This window comes from Schistocerca gregaria, chromosome 1 (genome assembly GCF_023897955.1).
Source record: "Schistocerca gregaria isolate iqSchGreg1 chromosome 1, iqSchGreg1.2, whole genome shotgun sequence".
Classification (NCBI taxonomy): domain Eukaryota; kingdom Metazoa; phylum Arthropoda; class Insecta; order Orthoptera; family Acrididae; genus Schistocerca; species Schistocerca gregaria.
Window position 1 is genome coordinate 272,054,269 of NC_064920.1, and position 27,481 is coordinate 272,081,749.

General features: G+C 40.5%; 1 protein-coding gene across 1 annotated transcript in view; it reads right to left on the reverse strand.

Annotated features, from left to right (window-relative positions):
• The window catches only part of LOC126340558 (uncharacterized), a 75,100-nt gene extending 48,204 nt beyond the window's left edge, over positions 1-26,896 (reverse strand). Inside the window, 5 exon segments of the mRNA XM_050001699.1 lie at positions 2,976-3,130; positions 3,132-3,165; positions 4,340-4,508; positions 16,599-16,746; positions 26,565-26,896. Of these exon segments, the coding sequence (XP_049857656.1) occupies positions 2,976-3,130; positions 3,132-3,165; positions 4,340-4,508; positions 16,599-16,746; positions 26,565-26,675 (617 nt within the window). The 5' untranslated portion in view covers positions 26,676-26,896.
• Positions 26,897-27,481: the final 585 nt, after the last annotated feature.

Genomic DNA, 27,481 nt, shown 5'->3' on the forward strand with positions numbered 1-27,481 from the left:
TACCTCTGTCTTTTTCATTTTTCCATTGATACTCCTCTATTAACAATCATTTTATGCAAGAATTATATGTCATTTTGTCCTTCCTCTCGTGTAAAATGTTTTGGAGATAAAATAGTCCTCCAATCACTTCTCCGAGTGGAGACTACTCAGGGAGATGGTGTAACCAGATAGGAAAAAAAAAAAAAAAAAAAAAAAAAAAAAAAAAAAATCTGTCTTTCTATCAGTTGGAGTGTAGAATCTAGGACTCATTAACCTTGTTGGTTGGTCAGAGGACTTGAAAACATGGTGGCAGATGTAAAGAAGATACAAAATATAGTGTGTCAACTGTGACAAAAGCTTTTCTCAAAAATGGAAATATATTAACATTGGAAATAAATTAATGAGTAAGGAGAAAGTCTTTGCTGAAAGTATTTCTTGGAGTGTAGCCTTATATGGAAGTGAAAGTCAGACAATGTTAGTGCAGATAAGAAAAGAACAGAAGCTTTTTAAATGTGGTGCTACAGAAGAATTCTGGAGACTAAATGAGTAGATCAGATAATTTATTAAGAGGTACTGAATGGAATCATAGAGAAAATGAATTTAGAACAAAACTTGGTTAAAAGTTGTTTCATAGGACACATGCTGACATGAACAAATTTTTAATTTGATTATCACTGTTAGCATTAAACGGCGATTCTTATACATATATTTTAACAACGTGTTTCAAGAGGCAATGCTCTCATCATCAGGTTGTAAAGTCTATGTCGTAAAATTAAATGGACTAAAAAGACAAAATACCATCACAAATAGTTGGGAAGTCCATAGAGTAAAACAGAATTAAAAGTACATTGGACTGTGGGTCCTCGTCTTACATTGAAGTTGTTGACACAAGTCCCACAGCTACCAAATATGCTGTTGCTCTGTGCCAGCTCGGGAGCTGTTGTGGACTGACGTGCCTAGGTGTTGTTGCGTGGTTACAGCCATGTGCTTGATAGTAACGCTATGCTATTGGGCGCCTGATTTCCTTATTGCATTGGTTTGCCATCGTTAGCCTCTCACAACTCTGTCAGTGACATGCTAAGAGTTTAAAGTCGCATACCTGCCCTAAAATAAATCTAAAAACCCGCTAAAAAATCTCACTTCTTTAAAATTATCTTGTGCATTTAGAATATTGCTTTGTTTCTTTTCATGGATAGCTATGTCGAATTCCTCTAGTAAATCAAGTTTCCTCCCTTTCTTTTCTACATTGAATATTTCTATGTTGTCTTCTATGCTATTAAAGGGATGGTCTGTTTCATATATATGGTTCGCAACAGCTGATTTGTCATAATTTCATTACCAGAATGCATCTTTATGTTCTTTATACCGGATCGCGAATGATCTTCCTGTCTGCCCTATATATTTTGCATCACAAGTTCTGCACTGAAGCTTATAAACTCCCGATCTTTCAAACTTATTTCTCTTCTCTCCAGTATCGTGCTTAAGGCTATACCTCACTAGGTTATTAGTCTGAAAAGCTATTTTGACATCGTATGGCTTAAAAATATTTGCTATCTTTTGTGAGACTGTTCCGTAGTGTGACATCGTGATAATTTTCACTTTCTCTCCATCATGTTTATTCTTTTTGTGCTTATTACTTTTCCGTAATAGTTTTTTTAACCATATCTATTCTGTAACCATTATTCATCGCTATTCTCTTAACGGTATTAATTTCAGTCTCCCTATCTTTTTCACTCATAGGTATATTGACTGCTCTATGCACGAGACTACGGAAAGCAGCTTCTTCTTAAGCCTGCGGATGGAGAGAAAGTGATAATTATCACGATGCCACACTACGGAACAGTCTCACAAAAAGATAGCAAATATTTTTAAGCCATACGATGTCAAAATAGCTTTTCAGACTAATAACCTAGTGAGGTATAGCCTTAAGCACGATATTGGCAAGAAGAGAATTAAGTTTGAAAGATCGGGAGTTTATAAGCTTCAGTGCAGAACTTGTGATGCAAAATATATAGGGCAGACCGGAAGATCATTCGCGATCCGGTATAAAGAACATAAAGATGCATTCAGGTAATGAAATTATGACAAATCAGCTGTTGCGAACCATATATATGAAACAGGCCATCCCCTTAATAGCATAGAAGACAACGTAGAAATATTGCATGTAGAAAAGAATGGGAGGAAACTTGATTTACTAGAGGAATTCAACATAGCTATCCATGAAAAGAAACAAAGCAATATTCTAAATGCACAAGATAATTTTAAAGAAGTGAGACTTTTTAGCGGGTTTTTAGATTTATTTTAGGGCAGGTATGCGACTTTAAACTCTTAGCATGTCACTGACAGAGTTGTGAGAGGCTAACGATGGCAGACCCATGCAATAAGGAAATAGGCGCCCTATAGCATAGCGTTACCGTCAAGCACACGGCTGTAACCACGCAACAACACCTAGGCACGTCAGTCCACAACAGCTCCCGAGCTGGCGCAGAGCAACAGCATATTTGGTAACTGTGGGATGGCCATCGACTTTTGTCAACAACTTCAAAGTAAGACGAGGACCCACAGTCCAATATACTTTTAATTCTGTTTTACTCTATGGACTTCCCAACTATTTGTGATGGTATTTCGTCTTTTTAGTCCATTTAATTTTATGACATAGACTTTACAACCTGATGATGAGAGCATTGCCTCTTGAAACGCGTTGTTAAAATATATGTATAAGAATCGCGGTTGAATGCTAACAGTAATAACAGAAAACGACAACTGCTACCTCGACTCCATAATGGATTATATTAAAAAAAAATTATTTGATTATGGAGGGAAGCTTGAGGATAATTATTGTAGAGGAAGGCCAAGGCTTAACTACAGTAGACAGGTTCAAGTGGATGTAGGTTACAATATCTACAAAGCAATGACGAGGCTTACACAGGATAGACCTGATGCATGAAACCAGTCGTTGCACTTAAGACCACAACAGCAAGATGTAATGATCTTACCTAAAATCTTTTGGCGATTCCAACCACATTGCTGGAGTTAGTATGATGCAAATAACCAGGAACCAGACACAGAAGTTTACTCTTGTTACAAAATCTTCCAGAAGTTCCTGCACCATTTGTGATGCAAGTAACAAGTATACTGTACCAGCACCAAAAAAGGGTGAACTGTATGCATCCTGACACCAGCAAGCTGAAATTAATTTTTTCTTTACTGTTAAAAATAATAGTAAGTTTTCTATTTGATTTTCAGTTTGGAATATAATTATATTTACGGCCAAATCACAAATGTAGTAAGTAAAATTCTATCCCTGATATGGTATATCTTATTAATAATGCAACTACTTTCATAGGATTAATCCACTGTCTTTGGGTATTTTAAATGCACATTTACAGTCACACACTTCAAATCAGTCAGACAACATTACATCAAAATGATTTCATGTTATACAGTCTTCAAATTTACTTAAATGCAAATATTTTGTCATGGTTAAGGTGTTTCCATTTTGTGCATAATATTTTGAAGACCAATATAGCTGTCTTCTTCAGGTGCTATGAGTTTTGCTGTTATGTGTATCTGCTGCCTGGCTCCAACTGGTAGGACTTCAGGTACCAAGTACACATAACAGCAAAACTCATAGCACCTGAAGAAGACAGCTGTATTGGTCTTCGAAGTAGTGTGCATAAAATGAAAAAACAACTTAGCACAACACCCAGAAGTACACCATTAATCAGTCATGCCAAAATAACGTGAGAGATCACATTAGTGTTTTTGTTGGTTTATAGACTTCCAAGTGAGATTATTGATGTGAAATACATATTCAGCTGAATAGCCTTCAGGCAGTGAAGATCAACAAACACACGGTTCAGTGGCTGCTCTAGAATGCAGTTAATGAAATTTTATATCACTATCATAAGTAGTATTTACAAATCAAATGTGTGATGTAATGTCAGTGCCAAAGAAAACAATATTTATCCATTTTCTATGTAAATTTGGATTCATGTATTTATACTGTTGTAATATGAAACTTTCTTCCCAGTATCAAATTAAGTGTTGATTTTTCTATAAACAGATCCCAGATAGACATATCTGTAGTAAGAGCAAAGGAATTACAGTACATGGTTTACATACAGTGAATTTTCCCAGTATGTCTGCATTTGTTTCTTTTTTTCCAGACTTAAGAATGATCCATGACATGGCATCTTAGTATTTAAACAGAGCTTTCTGAAGGGTCACATGCAGCAGTCAAGATTGACAGGGTAAATCATGTTCCGTAGTGGAAATGTGCCACTCAGTTACAAGTAATAATAGTGGTTCTCCTTCAACGAATATCTGATGCTTTCCTATGTGAAGGAAATATACAAACCTTGTCTTCCGGCCAACAGCTCTGTAAGCAATAGTAGCATAGGGATTCCTGACAGGTGTTCTGTATTCTGGATACCTTTCTTCTAAAATTGCCCAACAATCTCCAAGGCGAGCACCACCATATGCAGAATTAATGCAGAATATTATGACAAGTATAGGCCCAATCCATCCTAAAACGAAGACATGCAGTTTTAAATAACAAGTAATTTAATATGAAAATTACTTGCAAAATGTGGATATTGCATAAACAAATTACTATCCACAAACAAGATTCCTTTCAATATCTTGGTCGCTACTGACAGAGAATAAGAAAGAAAGAATGAGTAGAAAAGATTGCAAACCAAAGAACACAGATTCATGAAAATAAGCATGTTATTGATTGAATACTGATGGCTGAATATTTTCAGTTACTTGCTTTTTAGTTCATATATAGTTATTTTCATTACTGTTGGTGCCAGTCAGACAGTAGTCCTACCAGTGCCGTACATTCTGCATCATTTTACATGGAGAGACTGACTTGCTCCCATCTGACAAAAAGCATGGAATGTTTAAATAAGTGGATCAAGCTGACTGCCTTCTATTTTCATCAGTAGTTTTTGATACATTTTAATACAAAAATATTCAGTAAGTATCATATTTGTGTTTGTTTCAATGGGAAAATTGTTTAAAATCCATTGTTATCTTTTGATCGCAAGAGAATAAATGTAGAAATTCACAGCAACAAATTATGTATAAAACTAGCTTTGTTGTTAAAAGGATATAAGCAGATTATGTTTTCTAAGAGGCTGACGCTGTTGGAAAGTATAAAATGGTTTGATGATTTCAACTTAATTTTAAGTAGCAGTAATATTGTTAGTTTCGATGTAACAAGCACAAAAAATAAATCAAGTACAATGAAATACCTGTTTTTCAAAGGAGCAAGAAAAAATTATTTGTTCTGGCCAACTGCATTAAAGAAAATGTTTTACTGTTATTAAACTTGTAATGATTCACATGCAATCTACATTTCCACAAATAAAAAAAAATCATTAAAAAATTAGACTTTTTGAAACAAGTGCTATATGTCTGATCTTTACTTTGATGTACAATGCCTGACAAAAAGGTCAAGCAAACAGAAGACATTACACACACACACACACACACACACACACACACACACACACACTGGTGGGTATATAAATGATGACAGTTGCAATACCTTGACAAGTAATATGACAGCACCTGACAGAGTTTGAGAGGAGTCTTGTTGTGGGCCTCCATTTGGCCACCTGGTTGAACCTTGCAATATACAGATTTGTGGGCATTTGGATGAGAGAATGGTCCAGAGCATGCAAACATGTGGATTACTTGTTATCAGGGTTCCTTCTGACCAGCACAATGGAGGATGGCCATATTGTGCACCTAGCACATTGTAATCCCTTCACAGTAGCACCTGCCATTCCATTACAAGTAACGGACTTTCTGCGATATTCTGTGGCATCTCACACCATTGGACTGGGATTAGCAGCACCTGGACTTGGGAATAATAATCTCATGCGAAACTGTTGTGATGTCATTTTTCAACAAGATAGTGGTAGTTGGCACACATCCCATGGCTCTGTGAACTTCATTCATGATGTTTATGTACTCCTGTGACTACCAAGATTCCCAGATCTGTCCTTGACAGAACGTTTGGGATCAGCATGGGCGTCAACTCTGTCCTGGTGTCAGTATACAAGCATCCTTAGGGGAGGATAAAAAGTAGCTGCCAGCCAAATCAGTAACATGCATCCAGACTAGAGGAGGTGCAACTTCATACTGATAAATGAACTCGTATTGCCAAGTTCTTTGTAAATTTGATTCAGTTTTGTGATCACTGGAATAACTTCACAAACCTTCCCAAGCCATTATGCTTCATTTCAAAGACTAAAATGGTGATTTTCAGAAAGGGGGGCAAAACACCCAAGAATGCGGAAATCAACATCAGAGCACAAAAAATAAAAATCTCATCAGACTTTAAATACCTACGGGTGACAGTGGAACCAACAGCCAAATGCTTCAAAAAACATACAACAGAATGTGCAGCTCAAGCAATAATAGCATCAAAAACATCCGGCTACTCAGTCTAGAAACGGCCATGAAATTATTCAATGCAAAATATTGCCAATCCTGGCCTACGGAATGGAGGTTATATGGGACTACCTGACAGAAAAAAAAAAAAATCTAGAAACACTAGAAAAGGTAAAATCAACTTATCTAAAAAGAGCACTAGGTCTCTCAAAGACAACAAGATCTAGACTAGTGTACCTGCTAGCGAGACACATTTCTAATCGAAGACATCAAACTTCGATACATGACGCCACACACCATGGCTTCCAGAAATCATCTGAAGGTCATAGAGGATCAATGAGATAAAGTATGGCCGGAGTTCTATGGCACCGAAGCAATGACGAACCACTCATGGACAGCACCAAACCTTGCACTGCGACATGTCGTAACTAGATTATCTGTTCACGGCTTTCATCATCTAATTTGCAAAAACAAAAATTATCATGACAAATATATAAATGAATATGCAAAAATGTAAAATTTTAAGCAAAGTATCTGTATATGGCTATTTGGCTGCAATTTTATTAAATAAAATTTCTCCTCTTTTACTGGGGACTTCATGTTTTTCGTCAGGCAGTGTAATAAAGTAAAGCTTCCTCATCCTGATGGTCTGAGCACTGCACTGCTTTACTAGGAATGGCCCCATTGCATCTGGTATGCCTTTGCTGCCTTATAAGTGGGTTACCCAGTTACACAGTGAAAATTAGCATTTTTCACATTAATATATTACTGCCAGAAGTAAATGAAGTGATAACTGATGAAAAAATAAATTCCAGGAGTGACTGGGAACCCTACCACTGGCTTTTCGATTTGAAGTACCTATTGATTCCAACTACTTACCTCTAACTAGTGGTGTGGGCCGGGTATATTCCCAGTCAGTGAGAACTTATAAAATAGGAATATTGTTGGGAATATTTCTTTAGCCAGGGAAGATTCCCAAAAATTGAGAATTTATGAAAATTTTTGGATTTTGAATGGTTCAACGCTTATTACCAGTTAAAGAACCTTAAAACTAGGTTAACTAAGTAAATTCATACATTTTAATTCATGATTTAGCATTCCATGCATCAATTTCCTTGCAAATTCCATGCAAAACATCATTTACTATGTCTGATGGAAAAAATAATTTAAAATATTTATGAGGCCTCCTATTTTTAGGCAAGTTGAAACCCCACATTTCTCTGAATGAAATCTAAACTTACAAAATATTTCTGTGGAGGCAGAATTCTCAACAGGCTGTCACCTGTAGTATTTTTTAATTTTTTCAAACGAATGATTAGAGGTGTTTCACTTTCAGAATTCAAAGACTCCTCATTTCCTGCAGTGAATAATGATTTATAAATTTGTTTTCTGAAATATTGCTATTACTTTCACTTTCAGAATCATTACTTAATATTTTACCATGTACTCTGTTGATAAAATCACTTGTATTTTCCAGTAAATCATAAATATTGGCTGGTTTATCGCATAATTTTTCTACTAAATGCCGTTTTCAATGACTAATGTTTACAAAATTCGCATGATTTTAAAATAAACTTTATAGCCTAAAGTACCTCTAACATTGACAGAAAACTTAACAAATTAAATAAATAAACTTCCCTGTGCATTTTAGTAACTTTAGTTACTCGCTAGATGGAATATCAATATTATAAACTCAGTTTTTCTAAAGGTTGATTATTTCGACATTGGCAGTTCTAGAAAACATAAGTGTCGTAAATTTCGACACTTTGCAGTTCTAAGGCTAATTGTTTGATATTTAAAACATTGAAAACAAAGAAATGAATTTATTTCTAACAAAAAGTATAACGTAAATAAAATAGAAAGAAACTTCCACATGGGAAAAATAATTAAAAACAAAGATTCCAAGACTTACCAAGCGGGAAAGCGCCGGCAGACAGGCACAATGAACAAAACACACACACAGAATTACTAGCTTTCGCAACCGATGGTTGCTTCTTCAGGAAAGAGGGAAGGAGAGGGAAACACGAAAGGATGTGGGTTTTAAGGGAGAGGGTAAGGAGTCATTCCAATCCCGGGAGCGGAAAGACTTCCCTTAGGGGGAAAAAAGGACAGGTGTACACTCGCGCACACACACACATATCCATCCGCACATACACACATTCTGTTTTTTTCTGATTTTTTATTCACATTGACCTATTAATTTGAGCGATTTCATTTTTAAAATTATAAATTCCCAGGAATTTTATTTAATTATAATTTTACCTTAAATATATTTCAGTTTCTGAGTTTGATTTAACCATATAATTACCAGTTTTAACTATTAATTAACAATTTTTTGAGCTATGTTGCTACTTAATGAATTTTGGGAATACTGCCAGTAATGTTCCCTGGGAATATTTCTTCAATTTTAAATTCCCAGAAATTTTACAACACTACCTCTAACCACTCATGCTGCATGATTACAATAACCACATAAATCATGTTTACATATTTTTTAGTAAACCCAAAAAACTGTCAAGAAATTTGAAAACTTTATTAATGAGTCTTGACTTTTCACAGTCTTTAATTAATCCACCAACACATCCTAATAACTTATTATATATCCAAATGAAGATTTACGACAGCATTTAATGACTTCTGTTCTAAAAATAGACTTTTCTTGCTCTTGCACCATGCAACTTTCCTTTATGATTCTGGTGTCCATAAATAAACAAGTAACTAAAAGAAAAACAACAAGTACCAGCAATTTACAGGTTACTGAATATGATGAGCCTGACAATTATTTTTAAAATGGATGCCCTAATAAAAGTTGTAGGTGTGGAGGGTTAATAAGATATTCCCTATGCTTCTGCTTCTGATGAAATGTATACACCATCTGTAACAATCCTGTCACAGGCCATCTTATTATAAAATTCCATGTCTGATGCTGACACATATTTATAGGCATGCTCAGGAAATGCCACTGTAGTTGAGGCTTTCTGAATGATCAAAGTATGATAAGTAAGTTGTGATAATGGCGTACTACAGCAAACTACGTGCTTGTGTGCAATGTAGTACTCAAAGAACCTGCACTTTGAAACAGTAAACTTTTTATTATCTGCACTCTTAATGTTAGACTGCAGTAGCTTTCTTAGGTGGAACAAGAAATCTAAAAATAAACCCTGTGTAACATCAGCCACAGTGAACTACTTGGATGTATTTGACTAGTGTTTGGCGCAATAACAGAACAAGCTCTGAAAATATCCAGTTCATGCTCCAAACACATGATGTTAACAAGTCCATTCCCTATGTTATTCTGAATTGGTCCTATGGACAGTTTCATTCTTGTACCACATGATGGAGCAATTTTCAAACTACATAATGAAAGTAAAATGTCATTTTTGGCCAAAAGTGGACGTATAAAGCTGTTGCACCAGTGCCTTTACATGCATAAGTATTCTCACACAAATCCTGCTCCATGTGGCCTGCAAACAGTACAATACTCAATGAGGAAGGTAAAGGAAGGTAATTTGTTCATTTTTCTCAAATGGTGTGGTCATTTTTACTTTTATTTAAAAATACTGTTTGGGAGCACACTAGCTGTTAGCCCAGAATCTGATTGCAGCGTTTGTTCTGGTCAAAATAATGCCTTCTCCACTGACATGAACTGGCATTGGACTTGCTTGTCACCTCCTGTGATAACACTGGAGATAACCAAAGGCCGCATAGTACTCAGAAACTCCCACATACTTGTCAGTCAACTGATCCACATACTAGCTCTAAATACAATTGACTGTGGCTATAAGCCATTTCATCTCACTTTACTACCTTCCTATAACATGTCAGTTCATTCCTTTTTTATATTAGATTCTGAAGATTCAGTTTCAGAACTAACAAAATTAAACTTTTTGACTGCTGTTGATGAGTTAACTCATCACACACTTCCAGTTCCTAGGTGATGTTGAAAAGTTTAAGCAGATGATTTGGACTTCCCTTGAGCACTATTGATGAGTTAACTCCAGATTTCTTGGCAACCCTGATTGCCAATGACAAGTACACTCCTGGAAATGGAAAAAAGAACACATTGACACCGGTGTGTCAGACCCACCATACTTGCTCCGGACACTGCGAGAGGGCTGTACAAGCAATGATCACACGCACGGCACAGCGGACACACCAGGAACCGCGGTGTTGGCCGTCAAATGGCGCTAGCTGCGCAGCATTTGTGCACCGCCGCCGTCAGTGTCAGCCAGTTTGCCGTGGCATACGGAGCTCCATCGCAGTCTTTAACACTGGTAGCATGCCGTGACAGCGTGGACGTGAACCTTATGTGCAGTTGACGGACTTTGAGCGAGGGCATATAGTGGGCATGCGGGAGGCCGGGTGGACGTACCGCCGAATTGCTCAACACATGGGGCGTGAGTTCTCCACAGTACATCGATGTTGTCACCAGTGGTCGGCGGAAGGTGCACGTGCCTGTCGACCTGGGACCGGACCGCAGCGACGCACGGATGCACGCCAAGACCGTGGGATCCTACGCAGTGCCGTAGGGGACCGCACCGCCACTTCCCAGAAAATTAGGGACACTGTTGCTCCTGGGGTATTGGCGAGGACCATTCGCAACCGTCTCCATGAAGCTGGGCTACGGTCCCGCACACCGTTAGGCCGTCTTCCGCTCACGCCCCAACATCGTGCAGCCCACCAGTGGTGTCGCGACAGGTGTGAATGGAGGAACGAATGGAGACGTGTCGTCTTCAGCAATGAGAGTCGCTTCTGCCTTGGTACCAATGATAGTAGTATGCGTGTTTGGTGCCGTGCAGGTGAGCGCCACAATCAGGACTGCATACGACCGAGGCACACAGGGCCAACACCCGGCATCATGGTGTGGGGAGCGATCTCCTACACTGGCCGTACACCTCTGGTGATCGTCGAGGGGACACTGAATAGTGCACGGTACATCCAAACCGTCATCGAACCCATCGTTCTACCATTCCTAGACCGACAAGGGAACTTGCTGTTCCAACAGGACAATGCACGTCCGCATGTATCCCGTGCCACCCAACGTGCTCTAAAAGGTGTAAGTCAACTACCCTGGCCAGCAAGATCTCTGGATCTGTCCCCCATTGAGCATGTTTGGGACTGGATGAAGCGTCGTCTCACGCGGTCTGCACGCCCAGCACGAACGCTGGTCCAACTGAGGCGCCAGGTGGAAATGGCATGGCAAGCCGTTCCACAGGACTACATCCAGCGTCTCTACGATCGTCTCCATGGGAGAATAGCAGCCTGCATTGCTGCGAAAGGTGGATATACACTGTACCAGTGCCGACATTGTGCATGCTCTGTTGCCTGTGTCTATGTGCCTGTGGTTCTGTCAGTGTGATCATGTGATGTATCTGACCCTAGGAATGTGTCAATAAAGTTTCCCCTTCCTGGGACAATGAATTCACGGTGTTCTTATTTCAATTTCCAGGAGTGTATATATGCACCACTACTCACATACATGAGTGTTACTGATGTGTTTAGTGCACAGTGGTATTTCAGTAACTTTTCACAATTCTTGCCACTATGTGTATCCTTTGTTGTCATCTCATTTTGCTGCAGTCTGAAACACTGCTTTGCATTTGTGACTTCTGTTCAGTGTTAGATGGTGATACAGATGTGTGATTATAGTCTCTCGATACCATCTCTGTTTTGTTACTGTGTCTTTGATATCTACATGACACCATCTCTGTTTTGTTAATGTGTCTTTGATATCTACATGACTTATGTTCAGGAAAGGAGTTTTCATGTATATTATGACGCTTCACAACAACCAATTGAAATTCTATCTGTATTATAATTTTATGTAACAATATTACGAGAAGGAAAGTTGCTACTCACCATACAGCACAGATGTTGAGTCGCCAATAGGCACACCAAAAAGGCTCTCACAATTAAAGCTTTCAGCCATTAAGGCCTTCATCAGCAACACACACACACACACACACACACACACACACACACACACACACACACACACACACACACACACGACTGCAGTCTCAGCAAACAGAGACAACACACTGGTGTGGTTTCAGGGTTTCAGTTGCCTGAGAGTGCAGTTGTGTATGTGAGTGGCATTTGTGTGTGTGTGTGTGTGTGTGTGTGTGTGTGTGTACTGTTGATAAAGGTCTAAATGGCCGAAATCTTTGTGAGGGTATTTTTGTTGTGCTTATCTGCGGCGCAACATCTCCGCTGTATGGTGAGTAGCAACTTTCCTTCTCATAATACTGTTACATTCTGGATTTTCCATTGTTTGTTATCATTTTATGAATTACACTGGGGTGACAAAAGTCATGTGATATCTCTTAATATAATGTCAGACTTCCTTCGGCCCTGCACCTTGATGTGGCATGGAATCAACAAGCTGGTGCAAGCTCCCTGCTGAAATATTGAGCCATGCTGTTTCTGAAGATGTGCATAATTGCAAAAGTGTTGCTGTTGCAAGATGTTGTGTATAAATTGACCTCTCAGTTATGTTCCATAAATGTTCAATGGAATTCATGAAGGCCAATCTTGGTGGTCAAATCATTCGCACGAATTGTCCTTAACGTTTTTCAAATGATTGTGAACAACGGTGGCCTGGGGGCATAGCACACTGTCACAGCTTGCACTGTGCGTTATTGACAACTTGGGTCCATGGTTTCTTGGGATCTGCACCACTCTCAAATCCTACCATCAGCTGTTACCAATTGAAATCAGGACTCATCTGACCAGGCGACAGTTTTCCAGTCATCTAGAATCCAACCGATATGGTCATAAACAAAGTAGAGGTATGGCAGGCGATGTTGGGCTGCTAGCAAATGCACTCGCATTGGTCGTCTGCTATCGAAACCCATTAATGCCAAATTTTGCCACACTGCCCTAACATATATGTACATTGTATGTCTTACATTTATTTCTGTGGTTATTTCATGCAGTGCTGCATGAATGTTAGCACTGACAACTATACACAAGTGTGGCCACCCTCAGTCGTTAAGTGAAGGCCATTGGCCACCGTGTTTTCCTTAATGATTTCCAAAATGGAATGCCCCTTTGTCTAGCTCCAACTACCATTCCGCAGTCAAAGTCTGTTAATTCCCATCACGCCACCATAATCACATAGCAAATCTTTTCATGTGAATCACGTGTGTGCAAATGATTGCTCAGTTAATGCATAGCCCTTTTATATCTTGTGTGTGTGATACTACCACTGTCTCCAGATCTGCATATCACTATTCCATGACTTTCATTACCTCTATGTGAACATCCGTGTTTGTCTATATTTTCTGTACTTGAACTCTGAGCTTGTTACTGCACTCATATGCATTGACAGAAAGTTTAAATTTTTGACAACATGGAAGTAATAAAAAATTTTACCTAATCTTTTGTGTTTTACAAAACGTCTTTACAACTCAAATATTGTCATTTACATAAATGTTATCACAGATCAATATATCCATCAAGTATTAATCTCTCTGTAGCTAGTAATGTCTTTGTTTTGACAGCCTGTGAAGTTGTGAGTTAGTCTAAGGAAGTCAATATGTTTGTGTTTGGTACTGGGGGAAGAACGATGTGATTTGGAATGGCTAACAATGGCATTCATTAATACTATACGAGACGGAAAGCAAGAGCTTAATTTTTGGTCATCATCATTTTCACCTTGACTGTTCATTATCAATAATGGAACTTAAACAGATAATTATTATTTTCTATAGCTATGTGTCTTCATAGAAATGTGATAAAAAATCTGGGCCTCTCTGCACACACACCCTCCTACCCCTCTCCCCCCATCTACACAGAAAAACTGGACAAAGAGATGAACCATTGTTTCAACATGAAATTAAGATGTGTATACACATTTTTGCCCCTTCACATAACAACGAGTTTAAAGAAAATCTACAACTTCATTCCCTACTAAATATCATTACAAATACTTTTATATGATGTGCTACCAAAAATATCCAAGAGCTTCATTGCAAAACTCAGAAAACTATAGTTACGTCCTAATGTCCTCCATTATCTTCAAAGTAGCCACCTTGGGCACGTATGCAATCATCCCAGCTTTGTTTCCATTTTTGAAAGCACTTCTGGAAGTCCACAGGTTGAAGGGTGTTCAGAACCCATTGCGATTCCACTTGGATGTCTTCAATAGAATCAAAACGTTACCCTATCAATGCGATTTTCATCTCCAGGAACAGGTATAAGTCACAACGGGCTAGGTCTGACAAGTAGGGAGGATGAAAGACTGTTACCACTTTCCTTCTGGCCATGAATCCTTTCCTTTCACAATGTGTGAGGTGTGCACAGTTGTGTTGGCATGGTGCAGCAACCAGTCTTTCTTTTTCCTCAACTCTGGCTGTTTGCATCAAATGTTTTCCCTCAGTCACCTCAAAACCTTGCAGTAAAACTGCCTGCTGGCAGTCTGACCGGTTGGAACAAACTCCTACAAACTCCTAATGTACTATTCCCCAAACGCAGCACTGAATTAATGCGGCTGCAAACTTGCTGAACTTTTCCTGGCCTTGGAAAAGATGGTGTTTTCCAATGTGATTATTGCAGCTTTGTTTCTGGGTCGTAACCGTAAAACCCAAGATTCATCAGTGGTTATTACTCTGGATAAGAATTGTGGGCACCTTTGAAATGTTTCTTGCAGCTCACTGAATGTATGAACCCTGAAGTTTCATCAACTGATGGTGAGGAAACAAGAGACAATCTTTATGCAATTCATCTCACGTTCAGTGCATCGGCTAGAATTTGTTGACACAGATGGTTCTACAACCCAAGTCTGTTTCATACATCATGAATTATCTGCCTACGGTCTTTGGGAACCATGTCACGAACTTTCACGATCATTTCTGGTTTTGTGCATGCTGACAGTTGACCAGAATGTCTGTCATCTTCCACAGATTCTTGGCCTTCCTTGATGCACTTTAACACCTACATGGTTACTCTGTAATTCACACTTAAGTGCCTGGAAGAGGATTCATCGAACTATTTTCATACTACTTCTCTACCATTCCACTCCAAAATGGCGTGTGGAAACAAGGAACACCTAAATCTTTCTGTTCAAGTTCTTATTTCTCTTATTTTATTATGATAATCACTTCTCCCTACATAGGTGGATGTCAACAAAATATTCATGCATTCAGAAGAGAAAGTTGGTGATTGAAATTTCGTAAATAGATCTTGCCACAAAGAAAACCGCCTTTGTTTCAGTGACTGCCACCTCAACTCGCGTTTCATATCAGTGACACTCTTACCCCTATTGTGCGATAACACGAAGTGAGCTACCCTCCTTTGCACTTTTTTGATGTCCGCCGTCAATCCTACCTGGTAAAGACCCCATACCGTGCAGCAATATTCCAGCAGAGGATGGACAAGTGTAATGTAGGCTGTCTCTTTAGTGGCTCTGGCACATCTTCTAAGTGTTCTGCCAACAAAGCACAGTCTTTGTTTCGCTTTCCCCACAATGCTAACTATGCGGCCTTTCCAATTTAAGTGGCTCATAATTGTAATCCCTACGTTTTTAGTCGAATTGACAGCCCTTAGATTTGTGCGATTTATTGTATACCCAAAATTTATCGAATTTCTTTTAGTACTCATGTGGATGACCTCGCACTTTTCTTTGTTGAGTGCCAATTGTCACTTTTCGCACCACACAGAAATTGTCTCTGGATCATTAAAAGGTTAGAAGAATGTGAATCTGCAACCACTTTATCCAATTTTAATTTTGTATACTGTGTTTATTGTTCATACAAAATGCATATGTAATATGTATATATTTTTGTTTAATAAACTGTGCCACATACTACATATTACTACTGAAGTTGCCTTTGTATGTTACTTTGTAATACTAAAAGAGATGCCTGTTTTTACGAATAAATTTACTGTACAGAACTTCTTTTTGGCAAATAAGCATGTACAGTTCGATTATCCGAACAAACCAGTTTTCCGAACACCCATGTCCCCCAATTACTTCGGATAATCGACACTCTACTGTACTTTCAAAATAATCAACAGTTTATTTACTTTTTTTCCATCTGTCTCATTTTCATTTTAGTGACCCTTGTAGTAGGTATATCAGGATGGATCATGATTCATCAAACAGAATCACTGCTTCTACTTGGTGAGTCTACCCTCATGCACATTAAGCACAGCATTGCTGAGAATGCAATAAGTTTATTGTGATACATGCATGGATCAAAACATACCTGAATCCACAACAGCTCTTGGCAATGCTAAGACTCCACTGCCAGCCATTTCCCCAGCAATAAAAATCGCAGTTGAAAGCACCGTAAGGCCTTTCTTTGCACCATCTGATACACCTGTTGAGCCATATCTATCCTCTGAGGGTGTATTCTGCAAGAGAAAGTATAAAATTGAAAACTACTCTGAATCTGCAGTACTTACATTTGGGTAGATCCAAACATACAGTATTACGTGACTGTATCACATTGCATTTGTAAAAGCACCATTTCATGTGGCTACTGAGAGGCAAAATAGATAGGGCTAAGCTGAATAAACTATCACATCTCCTCCTGAAATTCAGTGTTTGTCCTGGATTCAATCATATAATTTGAAATTTTTTAATTAAATTTTCAGTTATAACAATTACTTGCACATGAATACCACAGCTGGTGAACTCTTCACAGAACAAGCTGCCAGAACACACACAAAAAAGGAAAAAAGTAAATGATTATCAAAATGAAACTATTTCAGAGGACTGCAGAAATGATTTTTGCTAGTTGAGAATGGCCTAGAAGCACAGTTGCTTGCAGTGAAATATTAATTAAAGGAACACCAAAGCAGAAAAAGATATAGTGTAGTGTTTAGTGCATCAGTTAAATCTTCTTAAACCATTTACATGTCACACTGACATGATACATGTTATTTAACATAGTTAATACAATGTATATTTGTAAGTTATCCATTTAAAGACATAAAATATGAGTTAAAAATAATTAAGTTTAAAGAAATATGTCATTATCTTGCACAATGTATCACAGAATTTTCAATAATTCTGTGTGTGTTGACACAGAACTTAAATGTGGGACAGAGATGGTGGGTGGTATATATGATGATTAGTTGGTCTACTTCAGCTTAGTTTCTCATTATATGATGATTGTATCTCTACTTTATGGCATCATTAGACCAGGGTACTGTTATAACTTCAAGTTGAACAAAATTATTTCAAGGAAGACGCAATACATGAAAGTCACAGACCAAGTAAACAGAGTAAGACGTGTGTACACTTTAACAGTCAAATCATAACTGAGTCCAAGTCTAGCGGTCGCTGGCTGGCTGGCCGCTTAGGTGGCGCTGCTGCTGCATGGCTGGCAGACAGTGCCGCATTTAGAGGACGCGTGTAACTGCACGGCAGCACTTTGAAAGATCGGTGAGTCACAACACTTCCCCCCCCCCCCCCCTTTGAATTTTTTGCACAGGTCTTGATGGAGGTGGCCTGTAGATTGCTAACGTCCATAGGTGTTGTTTGATTGGCCGTAAAGTCTCGAGGAGGAGGCTTCCCGTACGGACGGAAGTGTCCCCAATGATAACGGATTGAGATGACATGAGGCTTGGGGGTCGAATCTGTTGGGGCCCCGTGGACCAATCTGCCCGTTGCGGCAAGTCCGGTTGTAAGATGCAGCCAGGAGTCCCTTTTGGCTGCCTGCCATATCCCCGTACCCATACAAGGTCGTTGGCGGTGAACTGGCCAAGTGAAGGCACCCACGGCCATGAGTTGGAATGCCGCAGAAGATGAAGTAGCGTGTGGGGCTCAGCCGGGCTGTGGTCGCCCATGGGGGTGAAACGCTAAGAAGCCATAAATTGGAGAAGCGCATCATAAGCAGCAGAAGAAGTCAGGAGTTTCCTCATCTGAGCCTTAAATGTGCGGACCAGTCATTCAGCCTCACCATTTGACTGTGGATGGAATGGAGGGGCCGTGACATGCATGACGCCCACCAAAATCCGCAAAATCGGAAGAGGCAAATTGCGGACCATTATCAGTAACATGAGTAGAGGTAAGGCCTTCCAAAGAGAAAATGCGAGCTACAGCATTGGTGGCCGCCGCAGTGGTAGGCGACGTGCAACAGAAAATGAAAGGAAAGTTAGAGTAGGCGTCAATAACGAGAAGCCAATAAGTACCTAAAAAAGGTTCCATGAAGTCAACATGAATACGCTCCCAGGGCTTCTCAGGCGAAGGCCACGGTGACAAAGATGACTTTGGGGCGGCAGCCAATGACGCACAAGGGCCGCAGGCAGTGACCATGTGTGCGATTTCAGAGCCGATGCCGGGCAGTACACATGACAGTGCGCCAGAGATTTTGTGCGAGACGCACCCCAGTGCCCTTGGTGAAGGAGGCGCAAGACCGAAGCACGCAAAGACGCAGGTAACATAACATTTTCGGCGGAAAGGAGGATAACACCATCCCTAGCCGAGAGGCAGTAACGCAAAGCGTAGTAGTTCCACAAAGGATCAGAAGTCTTAGCGGACGGACGATCTGGCCAACCCTTCTGAATACAGTGTAAAACCCGGGAGAGGGTAGAGTCAGAACCCGTAGCAGCCATCAGCCGGTCCCTGGTGATAGGGAACCTGTCCACAAGCCACTGCTCGGCAACATCCAGGTGGAAACACAAAAGTTTGTCCCTATCGAATGCCAGATCAGGACCCATGGGAAGGCGAGACAATGCATCAGCATTTGCATGTTGAGCCGTCGACCGGAAATGAATCTCATAATTGAAACGAGACAAGTAAAGAGCCAAACGCTGGAGGTGGTGTGCAGCCTTGTCGGGAAGCGACGTCGATGGATGAAACAAGGAAACAAGTGGTCTGTGGTTCGTAACAAGATGAAATTTGGATCCACAGAGAAAAACTCAAAACTTCTGCAGAGCATAAATAATGGCCAAAGCTTCTTATCCTATTTGGGAATACATTTGTCTGCACCCCAGGAACTACCATCAAGGACATGTAGGACACTGAGACCCGCATGCAGTGGAGTGGGGGGGGGGGGGGGGGGGGAGGCAGGTAAGACATGTGTGATAACCAAGAGAATTTTCTATCGAGTACGAGCCCCAGGAATTCCGTAGTTTCAACGAACGGAAGAGCAACACGCCCAAGATATAAAGATGGTGGGAGAAACCAACTGCGCCACCAGAAATTCATACAAATGGTTTTCTAATGGGAAAACTAAAGCAAGTGTCAATGCTCCATGAGTAAAGATGATCGAGACATTACTGAAGATTCCGCTCAATGAGACAGATCCATGGAGAACTGCAACACATGACAAAATTGTCAACGAAAAGGGAGCCAAAGACACCAAGTGGAAGACAAGCCATTGTAGGGTTCATGGCGATAGCAAAGAGGACAACACTCAGGACAGAACCCTGAGGCACACTGTTTTCCTGGGTAAAAGTGTCTGACAGGGAAGAACCCATATGCATCTTGAGAACTCTGTCTTTTAAAAATTCCTCAAGGAAATGGGGCAGGCGGCCAAGGAAGCCCCACATGTAGAGAGTACAGAGGATACTGGTTCTCCAGCAGGTGCCGTAGACCATCTCCAAATTAAAGATCACAGCCACAGTTTGGGATTTCCAAATCCATTCATAACATGGGTGGGCAAGGTAATGAGGTGGTCAACTGCAGAATGGCATCCTCAAAGCCCACACTGTGCAGTGGATAGTAAACTGGAAGACTTGAGCTGCCATACCAACTGGGCACGAGTCATACATTCCAACACCTTGCAAACACAGCTGGAAATAGAAAGAAACTTCCATTTGGGAAAAAGTATTGACAGTTGCCTTTACAAATGTCTGCTTGTGTCTGTGTATGTGCGGATGGATATGTGTGTGTGTGCGAGTGTACACCTGTCCTTTTTTCCCCCTAAGGGAAGTCTTTCCGCTCCCGGGATTGGAATGACTCCTTACCCTCTCCCTTAAAACCCACATCCTTTCGTCTTTCCCTCTCCTTCCCTCTTTCCTGAAGAAGCAACCGTTGGTTGCAAAAGCTAGAAATTCTGTGTGTGTTTGTTTGTGTGTTTTATATATTGTACCTGTCTGCTGGCGCTTTCCCGCTTGGTAAGTCTTGGAATCTTTGTTTTTAATATATTTTTCCCATGTGGAAGTTTCCATGGGGTGGCAGCTGGAAGGACGGTGTCTGTCCTTACCAGGCTTATGTATGGGAGCGACAGGGGCTCCACGCCAGTGTCCAGGAAACATGCCCTCTGCCCAGATGCAGTTGTATATATTAAGCAGAAAGAGCTTGCCCACAAGAGAAAGCTGCTGCAACATCTGTGTGTGGACAGCATCTAGCCCTTAGGCAGAGGTTCAGGATGAACTGAGAACATGACCTAGCTTCCTCTTAGTAAAGGTGGCATTGTAGCACTCATGATTTTGAGAAGAGATGGGTATCGCCCGAGTTGCCTCCACTCATTTCCACTGGAGGAAGGCAGGATGATAGGGGGAAGAGCTCAAAATTTCTGCAAAATGGCAGCCCAAGGTATTGGAGATAGTAGTAGGGTCCACAATGACATCGTATGCTACTGTCAGACCAGAAATTGGGGAATGGATATTGGTCCCAGAGAGCAGTCGGAGGTTGGCCCACACGACAGACAAAGGGGTGGAACTGTTAAAACAACTAGTGAATGAAATCCAGTTAGCTTTTTTCACTATCCCAAAGAACGTGACAACACTGTGCACACATCTGTTTATAAAGAATTCAGTTTTCCATCGTAAGATGACGGTGAAAAATGCAGAGAGCACGTCTCAGCACGTGTATTGCATCGCGGCTTGCCTCAGTCTACCAAGGGACTGGAACACAGCATGGTAACGGGGAAGTGCAAGGAATGGAATGTTCTGCAGTGGTAAGGATAACATTTGTAACAGATTCCACCTGGTTGTCACAAGTGGGGAAATCTTGTTATTCAAAGGTCACCAGGGAAGAGCAAAGCCACCAGTTAGCCTTAGTAAGCTGACATTTGGGTGAGCATGGAGGTGGTGGTAGGAGTCAGAAAACTGACACCACATGGCAAATGGTCACTCGATGATGGGCAAGCTGGGCAACGCAGAAGGAAAAATCCGAAAGGGAATAGGTGTGCGAGGAGTCGAAAAGTAATGTGGTTACTCCTGTGTTAAGGCAGAAGAGGTTAAGTTGATTAAGGAGGTCAGTCAAGAGAGCACCTCTCTGACAGGTTCTGGGAGAATCCCAAAGGGGATGATGTACATTAAAGTCACAGGGTAATAGAAATGGTTGAGGTATCTGTCCAGTAAGGTGGAGGAAGTCGGCCCTGCTGACATCTAGTGATGTAGGGAATTAATGGTACAAAAGGTAAAAATCAGGTAAGGGAGGAAAAGGCGAACTGCAACAGCTTGAAGGTGGATAGTCAGGGAGATGAGCTGACTATGAACGTCATCCTGTATAAGCATCATGACTTCACCATGACATGGAATGCTGACATCATGGTGACGGTCACAATGGAGCAGGAAGAAATGCAAAAGTTCAAAGCGGTCTTGAGGATGCAATTTTGTTTCCTGAAGGCCGCAAACTGTCCATTGGAGGAGAGTCATGATGAGGAAAAAATGAAGAGATGTCACCTCGGCAGCTGCCAAGTGCCAGCCTGCGAAGACTCGCTGCTACAGGGCATAGAGGTACGAAGATCTGCTCCACGAGCTCCACAGAAGCATCGGCTTTCTTGTGCTGTTGCTCTGTGAAGTCCAACACAGAAAAACAGTTGGTGGTGTGCTCCGGCAACACAGAGGCTGGGCAGGCGGAGGTATCACATGGTGACACCATCAAAGAGGATCTTCGAGTCAGCGAAGGATTAGATTGTTTGCCTTTGTTTGACATCTTCAAGCCTTTCTTGTTAACAGAGTAAGACTCAGGTGTTGGTTGGCTGGAGGGATGTAGGAAGTCTTCACAGGAGTACTCCTTCTGTCCTTTCCAGCCTGCCAGTTGTGTAGCTGATGGCTTTGCCCATTGAGACGAGTTTTTGATGCCTTGTTGCACAGCTGGACGAGGGGTGGCGATGCTACCTTAAAACTGGGGGACTTCACAACCTCAGAGCTGAATTTGAGGTCACATGTGTGTGTGGCCATGTCCTTCATGGAGCAAGATGTAGCAAGAACAGAACTATAAGTGCCAGACAGTAGAATGCAGAGTTGTGACTAGCCAATAACTTGCGAACAACTGGGTAAGGCACTTTTTCCTTTATCTGGATCTCCTAGCCAGCCCGCTCATCGAGATACATGGGACAAACTCAAGGCGAGGTGGCATGGCCTTCAGAGCAGTTGATTGAGAGGAGAGAAGGAGGTGAACAATTGTCGTCATGCACATCCCTACCACAGGTTACACATTTAACTGGGTGTTGACAAGATAGTCTAGTGTGGTTGAAACAAAGACACTGGTAGCAGTGCATTGGGTGCAGACTGTATGGTCGGACAGTGATAATTTCATAGCCTGGTTTCATCTCGGGCAGAAGCATCGCTATATCAAAGGTGAGAAAAGGAGTGCCTGTGGGCACTAAGGAGGAATCTACCTTTTTCATCACCTGATGGATGGCAATGACATCCAGATTTCAGCCTCAGTCAGACCGTTGAGCAACTGAGTGTAAATAACACCCTGGAAAGAATTCAGATTTCTATGGGCCTCGACACGAACTGGATAGCCATGGAAAAGCATAGTGGCAAGCAGAAGTTGTGCTTGAGAATCAGAAGTAGTCTCCAAAAGAAAAGTGCCACTCCACAAACAAGAGCAGGATTTCAAAGAGCTGACAATTGCATCAACACCTTTCTGAATAATAAGCAGATTTACCATTGCGAAGGACTGAACATCTTCAGTACATGAAACCACGAGGAACTGTGGTGCAGCTGGAAGGGTCTTTGAATCAGTAGCCTCATTTGTTTACGTTTCATAGACATTGATTGTGAAGATGATAGGCTCAAAGCAAGAAAATTGCCCATGATTGTCAGTGGCTCTGATGGCATGCTCCTTCCAACTGGGGGTCCCCTTCACAAGGGGGCGCACCTACCTTAGGTGATTGTACACACCTCAGGTCACACCTCCCGAACATCTGACAGAGGGACTAATTGGTAATTTGGGAAGACAGCAGCTCAGGCAATCACTCCTTCCTGGGCCTGGCCTGTACCAGGTGGCACCTGTCAACCCAAGGCTGGGAATTATGGGTTACCCAATTTTTTTTGTTCATAATTTTGTGTGATTTGAGATTGCGGTTTTTCTTTTCTTTAAAATGTTATATCTGGGTTTTCCCCACCCTCAAACCCCCAATTTCCCGTGATTTTCCCGTCAGTTTGACTGTATTTTTGGAGGGAGATGTTACTGTGTTATTTGTATGTATTTTCGTGTTTGTTGCCGTGTGTATGTAGTGAAATAACAGGCACCACATTGGAGACACTTAGAATAGCCATTTCTGTCATACTGATGATGTCATGAAACTTTCTGGCAGATTAAAACTGTGTACCAGACCAACACTCGAACTCAAACCTTTGTCTTTCGTGGGCAAGTGCTCTACCAACTGAGCTACCCAAGCACGACTCACGCCCTATCCTCACAGCTTTACTTCTGGATTTCAATAAGTTGCTTATATAGACCATTTTGATGGTACCAAGGGTCACAGTAGATAGTGGGTTCAATGTTTCCCATAAGAAATAGAAATACATAGGCTGAATGAAAGGCTAGATCAGACTTGAAAAACAGAAAGAAGGGCAAGTCAATAGTGAAAATGACATGAGATCTTTAGCAGGCAATATTTGCTTTGAAAATCATGATTCCATGACACTGTGTGAAAGAGGAAAACCAATCAAATTATTCATTAATATACGGAGGGGTGGAGGAGAGGGTGGCAGTTTGGGAAGAACAACGCTACAGATCACAAAGCAACCAGTAAATTAGGTTACAACAAAGTAATACACAACTTCATCTAAAAGTTGATACTGTGCAATAAAAGAAATGATACCATATGTAGGTGACAGAGCATATGTCAGATAGGCCTAATGGAAGAGTAATGATGGCAATGGTAGCAAGAACAGTGTATTGTAGGCCTGTCAAATGAACACAATAAGAAGGCAAGTCAAATATTTTAAATTTTGATACAAACAAAACTGAAGAAATTAATAACAAAAGAAATACAATGAGACAATCAAACTGAAGATAGTTGGGGCAACAGTATATTACTTGCAATGGAGATTGTGGGATACAGAAGTATCTCAACTTAGAAGTAGGCCTATGAAATTTATTTGAAGGTGACCAAATGATCGGAGTATGAACTAATGATCACATTGATCACTTAGTACTCTTTATGGGTGCACACCCTACTGTTTGTTTAGAAGGAAGGAAAGGTCAACTGTATCTGCCACAAAAATCATCTTGAGAGACTTTTCGTCAGCATGTGAAAACTACTAGCACACGAAGATCACCTTTAGGGATCTTAGTAAGGTCTTTCCCTCTGTACCATTCTGGTTTGTTCTTTAAAAAGTAGCACTGAGGAATATGCGGGGACAGTTTGAAACTAGTCAGATTACATTTAAAATAAAACTGGTTGTTATTTTGAGAGGTCAGCTATAAAACCCACCTGAGGTGGAAATGGATTATGAATGGAATCAAAATTAGGACCTATTCTATTCCTTGCACAAATAAATGACTTAGGGACAATCAGAAAGTACTGATGTAAACACACACACACACACACACATGGGAAAAACATAGATTCCAAGACTTACCAAGCGGGAAAGCGCCGGTAGACAGGCACAATAAATAAAACGCACAAACACACACACACAATTTCGAGCTTTCGCAACCGGCGCCTGCTTAGTCAGGAAAGACGGAAGGAAAAGGAAAGATGAAAGGATGTGGGTTTTAAGGGAGAGGGTAAGGAGTCATTCCAATCCCAGGAGTGGAAAGACTTACCTTAGGGGGAAAAAAGGATAGGTATATACTCGCGCGCAAACACACACACACATATCCACCCATACATACACGTATGTATGTGTAGCAAATCAATGACATGTAAAATACCAGAAACTGTATACCTCTAAGCCTTACCACACAACTGATTAGCATAAACTAACATTAGCCAAGTTTCTATAGCAAATAAAGTGTAAAACACATTTTTTGAAATACACCCAACACAGGTTACAGTATGCCAGTCAGGTTGTAAAAAATCTGCAAAACCTCATGTCAGCAAACCCATTTTCTTCATTTAGAAGAATTCTTTGTATGACCATATGGAAAATTTCATATTAACAAGTATTAAAAGGGAATTATACATTATCCCACTAAATGGCTGGCTGAGGTTTTTTCATAGTATTTATTTCAATCTCTTTTTATGAGCGCCATTATATTTTTTTACACAATTAGATTAAAAATGTACATGACTGGTGACTACAAAGAAAACTGTTTCTTTTTGTTTGTTTAAGGACTGCCTTATACCAAGTTACTTCATCGTCAAAAATTTCAGTGACAAACTCCTGGTAACGTACCTTTTAGGTTTACTTACAAACTTCATACTGTTTCTTGTAGCTTTACTTTTACAGTCTAATATAAAATGACAGAATCTTACTGTTCAATTTGTAGATGGTATTCGATGCATAAACCACACAGTAACGAGATAAATTATTTTGTTATTCACTGTAACATAATTATATTACAGGCACACCACTGGGGTCATTACTGCGGAACACTGTAAGACCGACGTATAACGTTCCACGACAATGTCAAAAATTTATATCTGCACCACTGTGTGCTGTCGATAGCTTCGAAATGAAAATTAGCAAGCAATACTAACCCCAAAACCAAGTTTATTATTAATGTTTATATCCTCATCCGTGTGGTCCACTCGCGAGACACTCATGGCATATACTGAACTTCCCTTTCGTACTCTTCTCTGACTCTAGCCCGCACCCTGACCTGTCATGCAGCCATATCTACTGATGGTCTCGCTCCAGTTTCCAAGGTTATCTGGTAACGTCTGCCCTCTGTTGTTACGCATGACGCACTTTTCTTGAGGCATACTCGAACAATATTCCTCAATATGTCAAGTACGGCGGTTCTGTGCCACTGACTGGTCATAGTCATGGAAAACTTAACAACTTACTGTTCGCAATTAAACAGTGTTATCGGACTCAGTGGGTGTCATTTACGGAATTCAGCTTCCCCTGTTACCACGTACCTTGCGGTTTCGGTTACCATCTGACAACTGTTCGCGTTGAGGGTCGTCTGATACTCTCGTCCAAATGGGATCCCTTGATGCAGTAGCTTGATACCTCACGTACTCCCTCATTTTACTGCAGAACTGGTTGTTTGCACTTATTAATGTGCATATTGCATATTAAATCAAGATCTGTTTCTGTAAAATTGTGTCAGACTCCCTTGTACTGCCTACGATCTCCATGCACACAGATCACATTGCATAAACACTGCAAAGTGCGAAGTAAACATGTTTACAAAGCTACGCATCATTTCAGCGATCTTTCGACGTGGGCTGATTCGATATCAGCGACTGAAAACTCAAAATCGCTAGTTCTGCGTTTAAGTTGGTCGAAATTTGGACCTGAGCGATCAGCGTAATGACAAACTAGTACCAAAAGAAAAAAAAATTGTAAAATCAGGGCTCGATGGAAGATATGACTATGCAACTAGTTTCATGCATTTGCTAGAAAACAGTTAAGACCAATTCACCCTAGCTGCCAAGTCATGTCAAAATATTCTACAGTGCATTTCAAAGGGCGGCACTCTCCCACATCATCAGCGCCATGTCACGTTCAAAGTATTTCGGGAATTAAGTTTTTACTGTGGCGTCGTTTACTGACAAAGGGGGTTAACCTATTTTCGCCTCGCTCATTTGACTTATAGTAGTGAATTTTGCAATTTTCTGCCTTTTTAATCTTTATTTTATTAATTTGTTTTCTTATCGTTACAAATTGCGAATAGTCCTTGATAATCTGGAAATTTTTCCCACTGCGTGTTCTTCTATAAGTGACGACAGATGTCTGAAAGCGAAAAATGATTTAGATTTTACAGTAACAAAAATGAACTCACACCTGCACTGTGTATAAATAAGAACATAAACTGACGAAGCTGTTTTCA